Source organism: Lagopus muta, chromosome 6 (assembly GCF_023343835.1).
Source record: "Lagopus muta isolate bLagMut1 chromosome 6, bLagMut1 primary, whole genome shotgun sequence".
NCBI lineage: Eukaryota > Metazoa > Chordata > Aves > Galliformes > Phasianidae > Lagopus > Lagopus muta.
This window is the reverse complement of record NC_064438.1, coordinates 31914297-31933152: the sequence shown is the minus strand read 5'-3', so window position 1 is coordinate 31933152 and position 18856 is coordinate 31914297. Positions and strand designations below refer to the sequence as shown.

The 18856-nt window shown below is 35.0% G+C and overlaps 1 protein-coding gene across 9 annotated transcripts in view; it reads right to left on the bottom strand.

The window, feature by feature from the left end:
* DPH6 (diphthamine biosynthesis 6) overlaps positions 1–18856 on the bottom strand; it is a 177770-nt gene that overhangs the window by 34397 nt on the left and 124517 nt on the right. For 7 of the 9 annotated variants that reach the window (XM_048947740.1, XM_048947739.1, XM_048947733.1 and 4 more), the window contains one exon: positions 3719–4124. In XM_048947740.1, coding sequence (XP_048803697.1) covers positions 3719–4124 — 406 coding nt within the window. Of the gene's footprint in view, positions 1–1145; positions 1195–1245; positions 1420–3718; positions 4125–18856 lie in introns of those variants that run through there. The other 2 variants (XM_048947737.1, XM_048947735.1) reach the window with 2 other exon arrangements.

Below are 18856 nucleotides of genomic sequence, written 5' to 3'. Positions count from 1 at the left end.
AGTCAAATTTATGTTAAAGACTTCTAAAGGCTTAACAGCATCTTACTAAATACGTATGTCAGCTTAATCTAATCCTCCTACTTCTATGCGTTCTGCAGTCTCAGCATGGTGTCCATAATGCTCTCATATGTTAGCAGGGATTGCCTCTCAGAAGTTTGCCATCAATACTACACTTAGTTCAATAAAACTTTACATCTGGTCTTTGGATGACAGAAAGCTATCTGTCTCAAATTTGCATCACAAACCTTTAGCTTCTTTTGACATCAATAATACTTGCTATAGCAATTTCCAATAATCTGTTTACAGCAGAGTGTATATAGATATACATACATATATGTACATACACATATTCTTTGTTCTCATCTTACTGTGTCAGGTACAAACAGGCTTCTCTAATTTATTTGGACTGTTCCTAATAAATGTTCAATTTCTTTGCATCAGAAAAAGCATTAGTCTCATCAGAAGCTTATTTGAGATTATCTGTGGCAGCATTCTTTCACTCAAGTGGTTTTAAGTTTTACTCTAAGAAAAAAAAGGTAATTATTTCATTTTCATGCTTTTGCTAGAAGAGATAATACACTATAATTCAACCTCTTTCAAGAATTCTTCTAGGTTATTTACCAATCTTATGACATGATGGAATTCCACCTGAACTTCAGCAAGACTGGAGGAATAGTTATTTCCTCATCCCTTCCCTATCTTTAATAATTTCTATCTATTCCATTACAGGTACATCTGTCTGATGTGCTTTGCATTAAAAATATTTGAAAAGCAGTGTCTAGCATCCCCTGTTAGGTTATTAATATTATCATTCCCCAGCAGACAATGGATCTGATTGTAGTTGAAAACTCCAAAAGGACAGGTCTACTTGTGGGACTAGCAATGTCTAACACATGTTGAAGATCAAACATGTCAGTAATGGATCATCATACAGATGGTTAGCAACCAGCGCTACCTGAGATGAATTAATAATTGGAACTGAAAAACTGCTCTCTCAGTATCATTTGTGTTCTGGCAGCCATATCAAGAGAAGAACATTTTTAAAACTCCATGCATTACGTTTCAGATTTTCATTATCAGAACATTCCTGCTTTATTCAGTTTGTTAGTAGAACACTTCTTTTTTTGAAAAACAGCTTTACCTACCTCAGTAGTGCAAATAATTTGTGGCAGCCAACTGGGCACAGAAACTAACCTTTGGAAGTAATAGATATTATTACAAAGACATCTACACACTCAATATCTTAGAAAAGCCTATAAAGGCAGGCATAAGCAAATTTCAGCTACCTTCAGAATTGAGAAGATGCATAATAGTTCTACCTTGTATATCAGGACTGTTTCCTCTTGTGACTTGCCTGTCTCATTCTGATTCATGCATCCATGAGCACTCCAGAAGCAGAAGTTGTTTATTTGAACTTGCCTAGGTGTATTAAATGTAAGCATCTAAATTTATTAATGAATAATAAGGTAATGAATTAAACTTCTGGGTAATAAAATCATCACTTTTCCTGTCATGGTGCTGAATCCAGATTTAGGAATAAGGCTGAAAAGTTAATGGCTATTTGTAAATGAAACTTGAGGGCCACTTTAAAGCGGAAAAAGAACATAAAAATATACTACAATAAACTGAAAGAAAGCATGGCCATCGGAGCTTAGCAATCTCTGAACAGTTAAAATACTGTAAGAATCAAAAGGAAGGTCTGATTCAGGTATACAGCCTATAGGGACTCTAGAGTTAAACCAAACTATTTTATCTTGCTTATGGACACTGTCTAGGATATAGAGAAATGACTCTTGGAGTCCTTATAAAGTGCTTGTTTAACTGAGTGTTAATATATATTTGAGTACATTTTCAATTATGAGAAATATAATTACAAATATAGTATAAAAGACAGTCAATGATATATTTCATTAATAGGCTTAATCCTTTTGAAAGGCAAGAAGGTTTCACTGTAGCCTATATGCTTTTCAAGGCACCAAGAACTGGACACTTAAAATATTGCTGTGTCTTAATAATATATTAAAAATTACCCTTCTGGTTGAAAATCATGTTATGCATATGTGTAGCAGTCTTGAAACTAACAGTAAAAGACAACTTTTAATATGAGAAATTATGTTCAAATAGCATATTCTTCCCATCACACAAACTTTCTGGAAATTTTTCCTAAGTAGACAAAAGTTATTTCTGAAGTCTTCGTCAATGAATTAGTGCTACTTGTACGTTTAATGTCTTCTATATATTCTACAGATTGGAATAATGTATTTCTTATCCATGAAGATAATGATAAAATTGCTACAATGACAGGAATTATTATGACAGTATAGAGATCTGAACACAACTAGAATGAATATACGAATATCAAAACAACTTTCCATATCTGGGCCATTATTAGTGTAACATGAATAAAATTGAATTTTCATGCACACAATTTACACATCATATTGTGCAATATATTTAATAAAGCAAATTAAATTTATTTGGAAGTAATTATTTTATGGCCTGAGAAATATAAGAAAGAGAGCAGGCAAAATGATAATGTTAATCCCATGCCAGAAACATGTTTTATCAGGTTTCCTTTTAGCTCTTAAACAAGATGTAGTAAAAACAACAACATTCTGTCAGACTATATGTTCATTTCTTGCTTCCTGGATTAAATATGCTTATGCTATGCCACATTTTTATAGCTTTCAATTCCTGTACTTTAAACCTATTAAACAATGTCAAGTTGAATTTTCTTCAAAAACTGCTGCAGGTTAAGAAAAAAAATAGGACAGTAGAATATTTGAGCGCTAACATTTATGTCAGCTAATTAGTATGGATCAGTTGTGGTTTGCAAAGATTTTAAAGTGCATGCATATTTGAGACAAATATAGATGAAGGATCTGATTTAGCTCCTTCTCAGATTGATAGAAAGCTCTTACTGATTTCAATACAAGTATGATCTACCAGTTTTGTATGCCTGACAGATAAAAGAAGCTTTTGTGCTCTCGCATAATATTAGTTTTTCCAAATTGAGTACAGCCAAAAATACAGATGTACCGCATAAGAAATAAATCATAGCTGCAACACTGTATTTTTTGTTCTTTATTCTTTTTACTTGATAATGGAATGTGATTTTGAAAAAACTAAAACTGGGAAAAACATTAAACTTCTTCACTTAAAAAAATCTGTCTAATTAACCTGCTAAGAAGTTAGCCTATTTCAAAAACTGGCACCCTCTTATCTTGGGATGCAATGGCATTTTTTGTTTCAGAATATTAATATTCCATTATTTAGTCTCCAAAAAGTTCTTGTTAACACAAGACATTTTGTTGTTTGAACGTACTTCTACGACAAAAATGGACTACTGCTCAATAATGTTTGAGCAAAAGATTCATGGCCCTTATGTTTGACCCTAAGGCTGCCAGATTTCTTGGCAATTTCTTCTTTATAGAATCACAGAAGAAATCAGATAAAAAGGAAATCATTTAGTCCAATCTCCTGCTGAAAGTCAGGATCAGAAAAAGCAAACTAGAGCTTCAATTTGGACTTGAATGTCTCCAAGAATGGAACCTTTCTACTTGAGAAGTATGCGTCAAAAGAACAAACATATCTTAATTGGGCTTTTCCTTGAAAGGCACTTTTAACTTTTTTTTTCTTGTAACCAAACCTTATGTAGAGGTAAAACAAATAAAACAAATGCTTAGTATTAAGATTTGTTTTCTATCCAAAGTCTTACCTGATTGTAACATTCCAATATCAAAGACATCCTTCTTGAAGAAAGCTCTAAACGACAAAGGACTTGCACTGCAATCTTCTGAAAGTTTCTCAACAGCTTGTCCAAACATAGAAACTAAGTCATGAAGAGGTCCATCTAAATCAAGCTGAGAAGTAGGAGGTAAAATCAAGCTCAGACGTACAGAGACTGATGCACAAGATGCAGAACTGGACTTCACAGACTCACAATCCATTTGGAAGCCCTCTGATAACATCTTCTTTGCAAAATGTTTTCTGTGGAGTGGGTCATCAACTACTGCAGTAACATGCCATTCAATGGCAGCATCTCTAGGTAAGTTAGTTACAACGACCACAGCAAGCATCCCACACTCTGCAGCTACTTCACTATATGCTTCTGGATCGTCAACCTAAAAGATAAAATATTTTGCATATTACATAACTGCTAGAAATTAATGTTGCTCCTATTCAGATGATATATTCCAAAAAAGTATCTACAGTACAGCTATTTCATGGTGGCTGGTTTTTGTTTTTGTTTTTTTTCCCTGTAAAATTTCCTTCATATTTAAGTCATCGAGGAACCATGAATTTGTCTGGCAGTTAATATCTGCTCATTTTTTCCTATTTAGACTACCACTATGCCTTTATCATGTAAGGAAATTCTGTTCTTAACATATTTAACAATTAAAAAAAAAATATTTTTTTTTGTATATGGCAATTTTTGTCAATTTCAATGAACAAAATTTCCATTCTTTAAAGAATAGAAATAGTAGTAAGTAATGAAGCTACAGCAGTGGATTAATAAAATATACGTATTTAGTTTAAAAGTTGGAATACTAAAGATACAGCTTAGATATAGCAAAGATTCCTTTCAGACAATTGCGAACAGCAGAATGGTCTAAGTATTGTGTCCAATTCTGGAACTCCCAACACAAGAAGGACATGGAGTTGTTGGAGCAGGTCCAGAGGAAGGCTATGAAGATGATCAGAGGGCTGGAGCACCTATGATGTGATGACAGACAGAGAGCTGGGGCTGTTCAGCCTGGAGAAGAGAAGGCTCTGAGGAGACCTTATAGTGGCCTTCCAGCACCTGAAGGGGGCCTACAAGAAAGCTGGGGCAGGACTGTTTATATGGGCAGGTAGCAACAGGACAAGGGGAAGTGATTTTAAACTGGAAGAGGGTAGATTTAGACTAGATATTGGGAAGAAATTCTTTACTGTGATGGTGGTGAAACACTAGAACAAGTTGTCTAGTGAGGTTGTGAATGCCCCCACCATGGAAGCATTCAAGGCCAGGTTGAATGGGGCTTTGAGCAACCTGGTCGAGAGGGAGGTGTCCCTGCCTATAGCAGGGGGGGTTGAACTAGATGATCTTAAAGGTCCCTTCCAACCCAAATCATTCTATGATTCTATGTTTCTAAATGAACCCTTTTAAAGACAAGAGCATCTTCTCAATAGTGGAATTATTTTGAAAGCTTACTCGGTAAGCTAACTCTGAGAAACTGACCTCCTTTTTCTCTAATGGTATTAATGAAGCGGGAGAGGTTTTCTTCTTACTTCCTTGTAAGAATCTTAGGATAAATCACATTGGAACATGTTGTTAAGGTATTGGAAGTGAATATAATGTTTCAAAACACTTAAGTGCTATGCCATAAGCCAGAGGAAGAAATTGTCAATTTGCAGTCATGTCAACACAAATCAACTGTACTTAAGTACACTATATAGCATTACCTGTAAAACCTAAAATGAGTTCATAAAAGAATTATCTTGTCCCCATATTCTAGTATTCTGTTATTTATTTTACAAGAATACACAGAGTAGAGGCCTCAGAACGCAGCTGAGAAACCACCTTGCAGTGGGCTGAAGCCCAGCTGGCAGTGAAGCTTCATAGTTACTTGCTTGCTCCTCCCACCCCAATGGCATAAATGAAGAAACTCAGGAACTGACATAAAAGCAGTTTGATAAGTGACGTAAAGAGGAGGAAGAAAGGAAAAAATACAAAACAGTTCATGCAAAGACAATCCCTTAACACCTGTCATAAGCAGACCTATGTCCATCCAGTCTCTGAGCAATGGGTAACTTTCCACAACCCATCTCCTCATTGTTTTTATCACTGTATAAGGTGTCATATGGCATGGGATATCCCTTTGAACTGTTCAGGTCACCTATCTTGCCTGTGCCTTCCTCAGCTTCTTGTGCACCCCCACCCTATTTGCTGTGTGGGTAGTGTGAGGAGCAGAGAAGTCCTTGATGCAGCTCAGACACTGCTTAGATGTACCTAAAGCATGTCATGCACACTATTTTGTCCAATACACAGCACTGTAAGGGCTGCTATGAAGAAATTCAGCTCCATCCAGGCCAGACACACACTTAGGCGTTCTGTAACCTTGTAGTTAAATTCATATACTCATACACCTATTATACGACAATGTCTACTTATGGAAAACAACTCAATTTTATGATATATGCTCTCAAAAAGGATTAATGTACCTTATCTTTATCTGCTTGTTGAATAAATACATTCTAATTTGAAGAATTATAGGTATTTATAGGTATTTATTCTGTTCAGAACATATTGTTTGTCTTATTTTTTCCTCCATTTTTAAGAGAGACAATACATATATTAAGTGCTTTTGAGATTAGGGATTTATATTATCTTTGTGTACACAGATAATAACTTTTTTATATACCAATTTGCTTACCCTGCAGTATATATTGTTTATACTGTCCATTGTCTGATCTCTAAAGGAAAAACAATAACAAGACAAAACTGTCATTTTACCTGAAGTTGATAAGGCCATATAACTCTCAGTACCTTCAATTCACAAGCTCAATTTTCATCCGCTTGCTCTCAACTTCAAGAGGAAGAAATAATGACATGTTACAGGCATTCACAAGGTTATTGACAAGCATTTTCCACAGAATATCTTTGATGCTTGACCCTTGTGAGCTGTTTACATGAAAAATGCACTTACTTCTATATTAACGATAGTGGAGTCTAATTCTATACCAAACATCTAGCAATTGCTTTAGCATTTCTGTTTTTGATATGGGAACAAAAATAGGGATAATTTGTCTCAAATTGCAGTCACTTCAGTTATAAGAAAATCTCACTGAGTACTGTTTGCTTTCAGTACTTTCATTAGGCAAGCTGGGGCTGTTATTAAGGTACCAACACATAAATGTTATATTAGCACTTAACAGGAGGAGCACACAGTATTCTCCTCTAGGAGATGAATTCTAACCTTGTCAATATAATTCTGCTCTGAGTGCTGTAAAACAGTTTGAAAAGACGAAACACTGGAGTTTTGCACTGAGGGAAAAAAAAAAAAGAAAAAAAAGGTATGCTCATTCAGGCTTAAAGGCCACTTTGCTGGCCCAAGGTGCTGTGGCAGTTTAGAAAAAAAGTCTGGAGAAGCTCTCTCAGGTCACATCAAGCACTAAGACAAACTTTTCTACTTCCCTGTACTTGTCTTAGGTTGTTAAATCAATTACTCACTATTTCTGCTTGCCTTCAGCTGCCATTTAGAATATGAAGAAATACATGAAAATTAAGGCCAGGAGAAAGCACATTTCCAAATTTAACAAACGAGAATCATTCTGAGTGAAAGACTGTTCATGGTGCACCTGTGCAGTACCATAGCACTCATAACCTTTAGCTTTAGAATTTGCACAAAGCACAAATGATAGAGCTACTGGGGACTAACAATCTTTCATCAGCTGCTAAAAATCATACATAAATACTACTAACAGTGACCTCTCCTGACTTATTTTCAAGAAATCACTGACATTTGTGTTGTACATGGATGCTGCATTTGAGTTACCTGTCAGAAATTTACAACTGTCTTAAACAGCTGAATATCGTTATGATAGCTTCCCTTGTACATGGGGATGAATATTTATGGGTTTGATAAGAAATTCTAATCATATAATGCTGGAACAATATAAGTTTGTATTAAGAGTGAAAATAAGTTACTCTTTACAATTGATTCTACATTGTCATCAGTGAGACAGCACTTTTTGGCAGATACCTACGGTAATAGGAAGAAAAACATGGATTTAAGGTTATTGCACAAGGATACTGCTGTAGAGCATTCTACAAACGAGTTTCAGCCTAGTCCTTCTCCCACAGCTTCACAGTCTTGAAAAAGAGCAAGCACAAATTGAGGTAGAGGAAGCAGCTTGGCTTGGCCTATTATTCTTGAAAAAGAAGTGTCAAATAATTCTTGGAAACCTCTGTGAAAATCTTATTAATGAGGTGATAAAACAAGGCCAGACAAAGTTGAAAGCAGTGATTCCTTAAAGTACGTACAACCTGAACTTTACAAATCTGTACAAATTTCATTATGCTGTAAGCGTAGCTGCTATCTAAAGGCATTTGCTCTTAAGTAACTATTTCCTGGCTAAGAATTAACAGTACTCAAGTGATTTTCAAATTCATGTAAGAGGGTATGCCTGTAAAAGATCCTCATGTCCTGCTATGAGCATTTCCACAGGCAATTTAAACATTTAAACCAATAACCAACACTGCAAAGTAAATTTGCACTAGGAATAGTTTGTCTGTCAACAGGAAAAATAAACAGAGTTAAAGATTCAGTGGCAGACTGCTGAGGTACTATGGAGACGGATATTCTTCTATATCATATATATTTACACACTCTCATTTAAAGAAGGTTCAAGCAGGAAGTACTTTCACTGTGAAGGAGATAGCCTCTGAAAATAAATTAATCTGTAACAACGCCCTCTTCCAGGGATCGATGCAAACTGGATCATCTCAGAGACCAGACTATGACAGGATTCTGATTCTGTGTGAAGTGGTAAATCCCAGGACTTTGAAAAAAGATGTGATATGACAGTGATTTAAAGTGTGCGATTGTCTTATTTACCTGCAATTTTATGATAACAAATTTGACTGATACAATACTACAGTAAACACTAAAAAGGGTCCCATGCTAAGTTAAGTAACATTGTGGAAAGACTTCACGGACTAGTTAGTAGTGAATCACAGCAGATGACAGCAGTCAGAAAACCAAGTAAAACATGATGAATTGTTAACAAAAGAACAGAGATCACAGTGGGCTATGTTACGCCACTGTAGAAATTCACAGTTCATTCACATCTTATATAAAGATACACACCTCTTGATCTCTGATCAAGTTGAAAAAGGTCATACTAGATGCAAAATGTGTTCAGAGGACTACAACAAGGATGATCAAAAAGCTCTGGAAAATTTGAATGAAAATGTTATCCAGCTTCCTTAAGGAGAATCTGACCAGGATTTACAAAGTCATGCATGACATAAAAAGAGTAGATCGAGATAAGAACTGATTGTGCATGCTTGTCTTTCTGTAAAAGAGTTATGGATCATCAAATGACATTAGCAAGAGCATGGTTACAAAAATTACAATAGTGGATGACACTTAAGATTCCTTGACAGAGTTCATGGTTCCAAGAGCATTATACAGATACAAGGGGAACCTGAACAAACATTTAGAAGATAGAGTCAGTAGGGATTATAAAAGAGACATATTAAAAATCCTACTAACGAATAACTTATATAATAGTCAATAATTTATATAGATATTAATGGTTTATATAAGTAATACAATAAATCTAATTAATTTAAATATGAACTGAAACAGTTTGAAGCTGAAAGAACATGAGAGTGGATATATACTTTTCATATTTTTACTGTTCACATCTGCTTAGGACTACTGTTAGGAGTTAGAATACCAAGCAGAACGTTCACCATTATTACTATTCTTATATTGTTACACGAGAATTTATGCAGTGCTGTGTTCAGTGAAGAAAAATAACTGGGCTTTCTTGACAAGGCAGGATGAATTTACATAACTAGTCCCTTCCAACATTTCTGTAATTGTTAATATTTATCTGAGTACTCCAGGTTGATTTAACAGATTAATAGTGAGCATACAGTCAAGTAAGAGAATACAGGTAACAGCTTTGAAAGGAAAAGTGCTTCTTCGGTCAGTTGAGCAGAGGTATTGGCATCATAGTGGAAGATTCAGAGCTTAATCTGCGTATTCTTGGCCTCCTTCTGAGGGAAGAAGAAATAAAAAGCCTCATCTTCTCCTTTTTCCCGAAGCAGAAGCACAGAGAGAACTGGAATACTGCTTTTGAGGAGCTAAACATATTTTAAATTCTTGCTTATACGGATATAGCATTAGCATAGGCAAGCAAACTCTAAAGCATAGTGCCAACAGTGCCAAGCTTGGGGCTTGTCTGCTTGAGGCAACTGACACAGCAATTTAGATCTTGGGCCCCATTACCTCCAGAGCCACCAAGACAGTCAGCTGTGTTCTAACTCCTCTAACGGGTTCATACTATGGATACTTACCTCAAATCTGCAAAAGTATAAGGACAATTGGCTAGAAATATAAAGGGTCTAAAGGCATCACAGAACACCTACTGAAGTCCACAGTACTACAGCTAATAAATGACATCACATTCAGTAAGCTATCTAATCTCAAGAAATGAGAATGAGAACTCAGTTTTCATTATATACATGCATAGACCAAAGCTGAGAAGATAGGTTGGTAGGGATATGTCTTAGCTAACACGAAAATGTTTAATACAGAAATATAAACCTGTTTATAAACACTGAATGGAAGGTTTACAACAGAGTGTGTCAATTCATTTTTAAATTTGTAATCAACCTATATCTCCACATTAAAGCAAAATAGCTAGCTGAAATGCTGTGTGCAGAACTCTTTCCTGAGATTTGCTCAGATACAAAGGTTATTGTGCTGGTTTACAGTATTACCACATTCTAGTGTTTTGTATGCCTTAGTTCTTAGTAACAAGTCACTCTATTTTCATTGTGTGTGTGTTCAAGACAGCTACAGAATACTCTTACACTAACAAATGCCTACTTCTTTAAAACAAAGCTCCAATGCTATGACCTTAGTTAAATGAAATACACTGGACTGGAATGGATCTAAACTAAATTATCTAGAGTGTGGTTTTAAAAGTGCTAAACTTAAAAGAGCATTTCTGTCTAATAGTGTATTTTTTCAAAATCAAGTCAGAACTATTCAAACTCCTAGGGAAAGAAGAATACTACATATGACACAAACCTATATTGGAACAATTTTATAAGCATTTAATTCTTTTGTTTAGTTTAATAGAAAAAGGTACAAACTTCAGTAATTAACATTAATTATGCAATTTTTTTTTTTATTTTGACTAGCTTCCGTTTGTTCCAAATCAGAAATATTCTTTTTGTTGTGTGAGTAAGGTCTATCTACAGACTACCTACTTCACAGCTGAATGTGGCATCTAGCTATAAGAGAGATGAATGTGTAATTGCTATCCCTACAAAGAACTGACTCAGAGAACAAAAAGAAAGATACCCTGATGTTACTTTTAGAAGCTGAGAATATGAAAAACTTCTATGGTATGCATTATTACACCATTATAGTGGCATGATTAATGTGCCTGTAAATAATACATTTAAAATGTCTCTTACACTGCCTGCATAAAACAGAGTGCATCAAACTCCTGAGATCCAGTTTAGGCTTGCTAGAGAGTCTCTCACAACAATAGGTTTATGACTTTAAAAAGTAAAGATTCCACTAGGAAAACTGAAGAAGAATAAAAATGTCAGTTCCTAAAGAAAGTAGGATAGAAACAATCCTTTTCAACATCCTAGTTCATCTAATAAATAGGACACATACATTCCTGGTCTAACAGTCCTGAATTCAAAGAATGAAAACCACTGTGTTTTATAACAGTACAACTGTTAAGACTTTTTGCAAAGCTTACAAAAATAAAGTCTGACATTTATTATTCTTTCCTGAAATAAAACAGATGCCAAAAATATACAAACACTAAACTGGAAGGCTAAAAATGAGGTCTTGTGAATCTGAATATTCACTTTGGAATAAACACTGATAATATAAAAAAGAAGCATGTTCTTCAGATATCTTAGTTCTCTCCACTACATAACGTGTTGGACAAAGTTGACAGTAGTTTGTATCATATATAAACTATTTTGTACAATGTCAGCAAGAACACCAAGAATGTACTTAGTTGATGTTACCCAATAAGGAGAATAGGGAGAAAAGAAGGTTCTACAACACCTGCTCCAAAAGTAATGCCTCCTATTTTATGAGATTGGACTGCTATGTCAGATGCAGATGGCAGTTGAAGCTAAACCTTCCCACCAGTATTCTATCACATTTTGTTGCCATGCAGCAGATGACAGCTGAATGGCAGTCTGACAAAATGGCGCCTGACACAGAAGTGCATATGGAGCAATGGTGAGCCATTGAATTCCTCCTTGTGGAACAAATGACACCCACTGACATTCACCAGTGCTTGCTGAATGTTTATAGAGACTTAACAGCTGATGTGAGCACAGTGAGGTGAATTTCTGTAGTGGCAACAACTTTGGCTGGTGCAGATTTTTAGGGGTGCAGCATGCGGGCTCTTGTTCATTGCTAGCAAAAATGCATACCTGATGGTAGCAATTATGTTGATTACCATGCTTTGTAGCTGAGAATTTGCTCTGTCAAATTACTGTTGTTGTGCTGTTTGTATCTATTGTAGTTTCCATGAAGTATCTAGAAGGCATTACTTTCAAAGTGACCTACATTTGTTTAGGCATCTGATAAAGCATTTTGCAGATTTGTGTGTGTGTGTGTGTGTGTGTAGTCTTCATCTGCCTTTCAGAAAGAGGAAAGTAGACACAGGAAAACAAATATGGATTTAGAAATACGGGAGCAATACTATTTCTGAGGGTACTTCTAATCAATTTTTCTTATTCTAGTAGACTTCAAATTAATGTGTTCTCTCCATATAACATTTCTACAAGTTGGCATTTGAAAAAAAGATTAAGAGTAAATAAAGTTAATTTGAATTTAAGTAAAAAGTAAATAAAGTAAGAAAAATGCTTTCTTGAAAATAATTGTATCGTAGTGATGCAAATTTAATTATTAGATATGAATTGGTCAGCAATTAATATGCCAAACATAGCTGCTGAGCTTTTGCCAAAGGCACTTTGTGGGTAAAAAAAAGATCTTACTTTAAACTGTTTTATCAATTACGTATAAAATCTCCACAATATATCTCAGCCTATTAGAATTTTTCAAGACTAAAATCTTCTTACATGGTAGTCAACCAAATATATAAGAAGAAACTACCACAAAAATTAACTGACATAACATAACCACTACCACACCAGTGAGTACTCTTAGGGAGGAAGTTGCACAATAAATCTGATAAATTTGATTTCAGAAGTCAAGACAGGCTTTGAGGGACATGGATGTTATAGTTAAACCGATAGCCAAAACTTCCATGATGCACGGTCTCTGAATAGTACTACTGTAAGTATATCTAAGTTTTATATAATAAAAAAAGCAAATGTGGGAGCCTGTGAAAAAATAGCTTGTGAAAAAATCAGATCAATAACAATATAAAATCTATAGCTTACATCACTCAAACAGAATAATTTAGACACTTGATATTCTTTTACCCTAACCACCAACTTCAGTAAGTGGCTTCAGTAAGTGAAATACATTTTCTTCACTCCTGTGCAATAGACAAAAGGCTCAGCTGAAATTAAAGACATAACCATAAAAGCTCTCTTTTGATTATATTTAGTATATAAAAATATCATTTGCGTGTTAATTTTGCTTCTCTTTTCTATTATTGGATTTGTGTTTTAAATCCTTTCACTTAGGACAATAAGAAGGCACAGAGCAAGCCCTGTGACATATCAAAATAAAAGCAATCAGTTTCACATTTCTATTAAGACATACTCAGCTTTGAACAAGTTTCTAGAAGAAATAAACAACTAAAAGCCTCAACAAAGACAGTATAAAAAGTCTGTAATAACTAGGTTAACACTTCTGCTTCCTGGGCTTACCAACGTAAGCCCAAAAGTTTCCTTAAAAAGTAATTATTTTAGCTTTTCAAGGTCATTTGAAAGAAAAAATAAAACATAAATTGGCATCAGACTCTCTATTCTCTCAGCCTGAGCACGAACATCTTGTGTTGAAGGGCACTAGGACACATGTGAAGTTGGTTTTAACCAAGAAAGTGGCTCCAGTCAAACTGCAGGCTGGAGCAGAAGGCATCCGAGATCACAATCAGTCAGTACAGCAGCTATCCCTAGTGACAAGCACCACATTGAGCTCTACACCAATCTCGTCAGAAATGATAAGGCAGAGACAAATGGGCAAGTCTGTACCAAGTCAGAAAAAAGCAGAAAAGGATTACAGATCTCTCTTTGGAGCATGGATGTGGCCACCAGCTCAGAAGATGGATGGTCCTCTGCATTTAAGTCAGTGCATAGTACCGATAGAGGGATGGAGCTATAGACAGCAGTCAAGAGAGCTGGCGTCCAGACATTGCACCACCATCCAGGCTTGGTCTTGTGCTGAAGATGGTCTGCCCCATTCTATATCTCTTAGAGCCACGTACATATATTTCTTAAAATACATCTAGGAATGGGTACTGCTCACTTTACTGGGTGGGGTGGCCCATTCCAATGCCTAACCACCACCAAGATTAAGAAAATCTTCCTAATATCCAATTTAAACCTCTCTTGCCACAACATGAGGCTGTTTTCTCATGTCCCATCACTTGTTACCCAAGAAAAGAGACCAAAACCATCCTCCTTGCTGTAAACTCTTTTTAGGTAGCTGTATTTTAGTCTAAGTACACTCAAAATAGGAATACCTAGGTGAAACGTAATGGCCTGTGATATACAGGTCAGACTAAATGATCTGAAGGTGCCTTCCAGCCATAAAAGCTTCTAAAGCTACGAAATCTGCTTTACCCACTATTTACAGTCTACAAGGCTGCTTTGCCTTTACTCTACCCACAATGAGAAGGCAACCTTCTTGTTCACTATGGTCTTTAATATCCCTTGCTGATGGTTTTAAATTTTTAAACAGCCTTACCTGTTGTGCTGCCTTTTATGTGTTCTCACACTTACAGATATAATTTTGGAAACAAAATATCTAAACATTAAGCATAATAAAAATGAAACAGATTAAAGCTTCTCAGCAGTAGGGTGCAGCTGCAGCAAAATCCCTCCAGTTCCCCTACATTTCCTCCACAGCAGGGACTTTCTGTCAAGCTGTGAGTTAGTTCTATACAATAATACTGGCTGCTGTTACTGCAATTGTACCTTCCTGAATCTCACCATTGTACTAAAAATTCACTTTGATTTTTGCTGTAGTCCTTGGTAATAATAATATTTAAATAAATTTCTGCAGAGCTAAACGCAAATTCCAGCACTGCATGCTAGATACTCAAAAGGGCAGGCAAATGTAAAATTGGTAAGAAAATAATTACACATTAAAAAGCTGTTTTATTTGCTTTAAAGATATTAACAACTTCTCAGCAAACTAAAGGATCCCGAGCCAAGAGAAAACCAGTTAACAACTGGAGTTAAGATTCCTTGAAATACCTCTCAAACATACATCATTTAATATATCAGTTACACTGTGGAAAGAAAGATAACTACTTAAGGAACAAAGTCATAAATTGATAGCAATATAAACTGAAAGCAAATGAAGTCTGCCACATGAAACATGATCACAGACTGTCACTCTGAGGGTTTTATTCTTCATGTCTAGTGTCAAAAATAAGCACTTAGGAAAGATATTCCACTTGAAAATTGAGAATGTGTACCCAAATGGTATGGAAAATGGGAAAAAGTTAATGATCAAAATCTGCATTAAGGATAGCTGTTTTTATGATTCAGAATTTAAATTTCAAATCTTGATTTTCTTTGAAAGAGAGCTAATTTTCAAATGAAGTTTCATCTTTTACTTCGCATTCTAACTACAGTCATATGTTCTCCTGTAGACATACAGCATTTTTAGCAATTGTGGTTAAAACCTGTAATTAAATTTTGCATTATGCTTTGAACTGTGATGCTGTTAGAGCCAGAAGAAAAACAATTTGGAAATTCTGGTGATGCTACTAACCTCCTATGAACTGCAATGCTTTAACTCATTGAGACAGCCACCTTAAAAGTAATATGATATATGGATTTGGGTCAGCAGTCCTGGCTGTGCCCACACCCACTGAATATGGAAATTAATTACATGCCAGCCAGACATCGCATATTCACTTGTGACAAGAATTTCAGGATAACTAATTTCAGGCACCTAAAAATTATAAGCCAAGCTTGAGACATGCATAACTTTTCAACAGTTACTGGAACGGCTCAAACGGAAAGCACAGTTCTCCTGATGGTGAGGATACTTACTACTGACATATTTAATGGGATATCAACTCTTACATTCAGGTGAACCCATGTACGGGAGCATGGAATTTTTTTAATAAATGGTTTTTGTTCAACAGATTTTAATATAAATGCTAACTAAAAGTTGAAAAATTACAAATCCATATTCATGGATATGTTTTGTACTTTTTCATATATTTAACTATATGCATATATATGTATATGGGAAGGATGGGACAATGAATACGAAAATGAACTGAAAATACATATATATATACATATATATATGCATACATCTTCCCTACATATTTATCTGTGCAGAACATGCATAGAGATATCATGCACCACGGAATGCATATCTAGAATTCCATGCAAATATACATTTGACAAATTATGACAAAACTTTACCAAAGTTATTGAATTAACTAGAAATTATAAAAAATTAGTATTTTCATCAATAAATGTATACGTTTTTACTCTTTTAGACTTCTTCACTGATTCATTTATTAAAAATAACTATACTAATAACTTTATTAATAGCTTCTTTATAAGTAACTTAATAACTAAATAAAACAAAAAATTAATAAATTAAAATAAATATAGCCTGCATAAATAAAGTAACTAGCTAAAACAAAGTTAAATGAATAAAATAAAATAATAAATAAATAACATTATTGATTGTTTCTTTGTTGTGAACTGTGCAGAAGTAACTACTTTGTCGACAGCAGGTCAGGTGGTCAGGTTTTGTTCCCACAAAGTTGGTTATAAATGAGATGCATAAAGACCTATATAATATTACCACTGAGTACTGTCTAAAAATGTTAGATTTCAAGTGTTACCAGTTGTGATCATTGTGTTATACCTAAAGGATCAACAAGGCTATACACATATATCACATCAACTGATAATGGTTTTATTTTTCATCCCAGAAGATGCATAAATACAGAGAAAGTTGAATGCTGAACTAGCATGCATGTTACTGAGTATGGACCAATTAGCATTGCTTGTTTTTGATATAGAAAGATTTAAATTTGATTTCAGAATAACGCTAGTTCACTTTTAGGCTGCTGACATACTTGTTTGGAAGTGGAGTACAAAAAAGGATAAACATTTTTTGTTTTGGCATTTATAAGTAGTCACACAGCAACAAAATTGAATTGAATATTAGCAGGAAGGTTCAAACTCTATTGCCATACCATCAACATCCACCTCCAGCATTGTAGGCCAACATGACAAAATAGGAGGCGTTACTTTTGGAGCATACCTCATATTATATAATAGTAAGGAAGTATTTCCACTAGAAGATGGTAAAGATTTAGAGCAGACCAGTCGTTAGTGAAAATGTCACTGAAAGTTGGGGTGGTGAACTTGCTGTTCTTTTGGTCCTAATCAACAGGATTACCTCGCCCAGAGAAGGACAGAAAAAGACCCCGATGAATCTCCTGAGGTTTCTTACTTTGTTAGGGGAATTTAAAATGCCCTACCTGGAATTAGAAATACAGTGTCCTGAGTGAAAGTAGGGCCTTAAACACTTTTCAACCAGAATGGCATCCTACCCACTCTACAGAGGCACTGACAACAGGTACCAGCCCTTGAGGCTGCAATCCTGTTAATGGCTTTCACAGCCATCACATGTAAGACTTTGGACAAGAAGCCCTGCATAATACTAGATGTGTATATGCCCTCCTGCTTAGCACAAAAGTGACAGGCTCAAAGCAGAATTAATATTTTCAGCAAAGGAGATGAAGAATCACTAAAAAAAAAAAAAACAAAAACAACTCATATAAAGAGACTGCTGCAGGGGAAAATCAGTCAACCTAGATGAACTAGGCTCTTTAGCACCCTCAATAACTAGAAGTATTTCTTCACTGTGTCTAACTGAAAAACAAAGTTCATATGCATGTATATATTACCTATAAATGGCAAATAAGCTAGTGTAAATCATTTCATGGAAATCAGAGAGTTACCGTGACTTTTACCAGCTGAGGATTTGATTGTATCTCTCTCTATCTATTTACTAAAACATTCATACAACAAAACCTCCCTTTTCTTATCTTACATTGTTCATATTTTATGTTTATGTTCTACAACAGGTTGGATGTTTAGAACATTGGCAATCATATGCTTATATATATGTATTCAATGTATAATGAATGCTTTAGGAAAAATGTGCACTCTCCATTGTTCTTTGTGTCGCCTAAATCCCTTTTTAAAATTCATCAACATTTCACTATTATTACAAATAATCTTTTTTTTTCTTACATAAAAGAAAAGGGTAATACTTTCACCTCCCACTGTGGCCCAGTGTCAAAAGGCAGAATATTTTCAAGGACCTCCAGAGTTCCAATGTCTGCATCTGACCCGTGTTAAAGATTCTCATTACAGTTGCTTCAAATGAATACAAAAGCTTTGTTTAATCCTAACTCAGGGGAAATGAAATACACTAGGCACGAGATGAAAGATCCAGTACTAGAGTGCTGTTTGAATGCACTGTGTGTTCTTAACATGGGCCATAAAAGAAGGCCATTTTAATATATCAAACTGTAGAATGCTCGAAATAGCGTAGTAGCAAAATAAATGTTATAAACTTGATGAGACAAAAAAAGGAAAACAGAAACATATTTTCTTTCTACTGGAATTTTGATAGGCAATCCTTTCCAAAAACGTTCAGTTTTCTTTTGCCAAAACGATCGATGACATTAATTCATCCAAGAAAGATATTTATGCAGTGCAAATTTAGCTGGGTTTTAATCTACCATTTATACCTTCATAAAATTCATTTACTTCTTAAATTATTACCATTCTGTTCAAGAAGCAGGTAACAGAAGGAGACCATTTAAACTAGTATTACCTACACTACTGTCTATAGGGCACATAATATACATAACTATTTGGAAATGTAACACTTGCATTCAACAG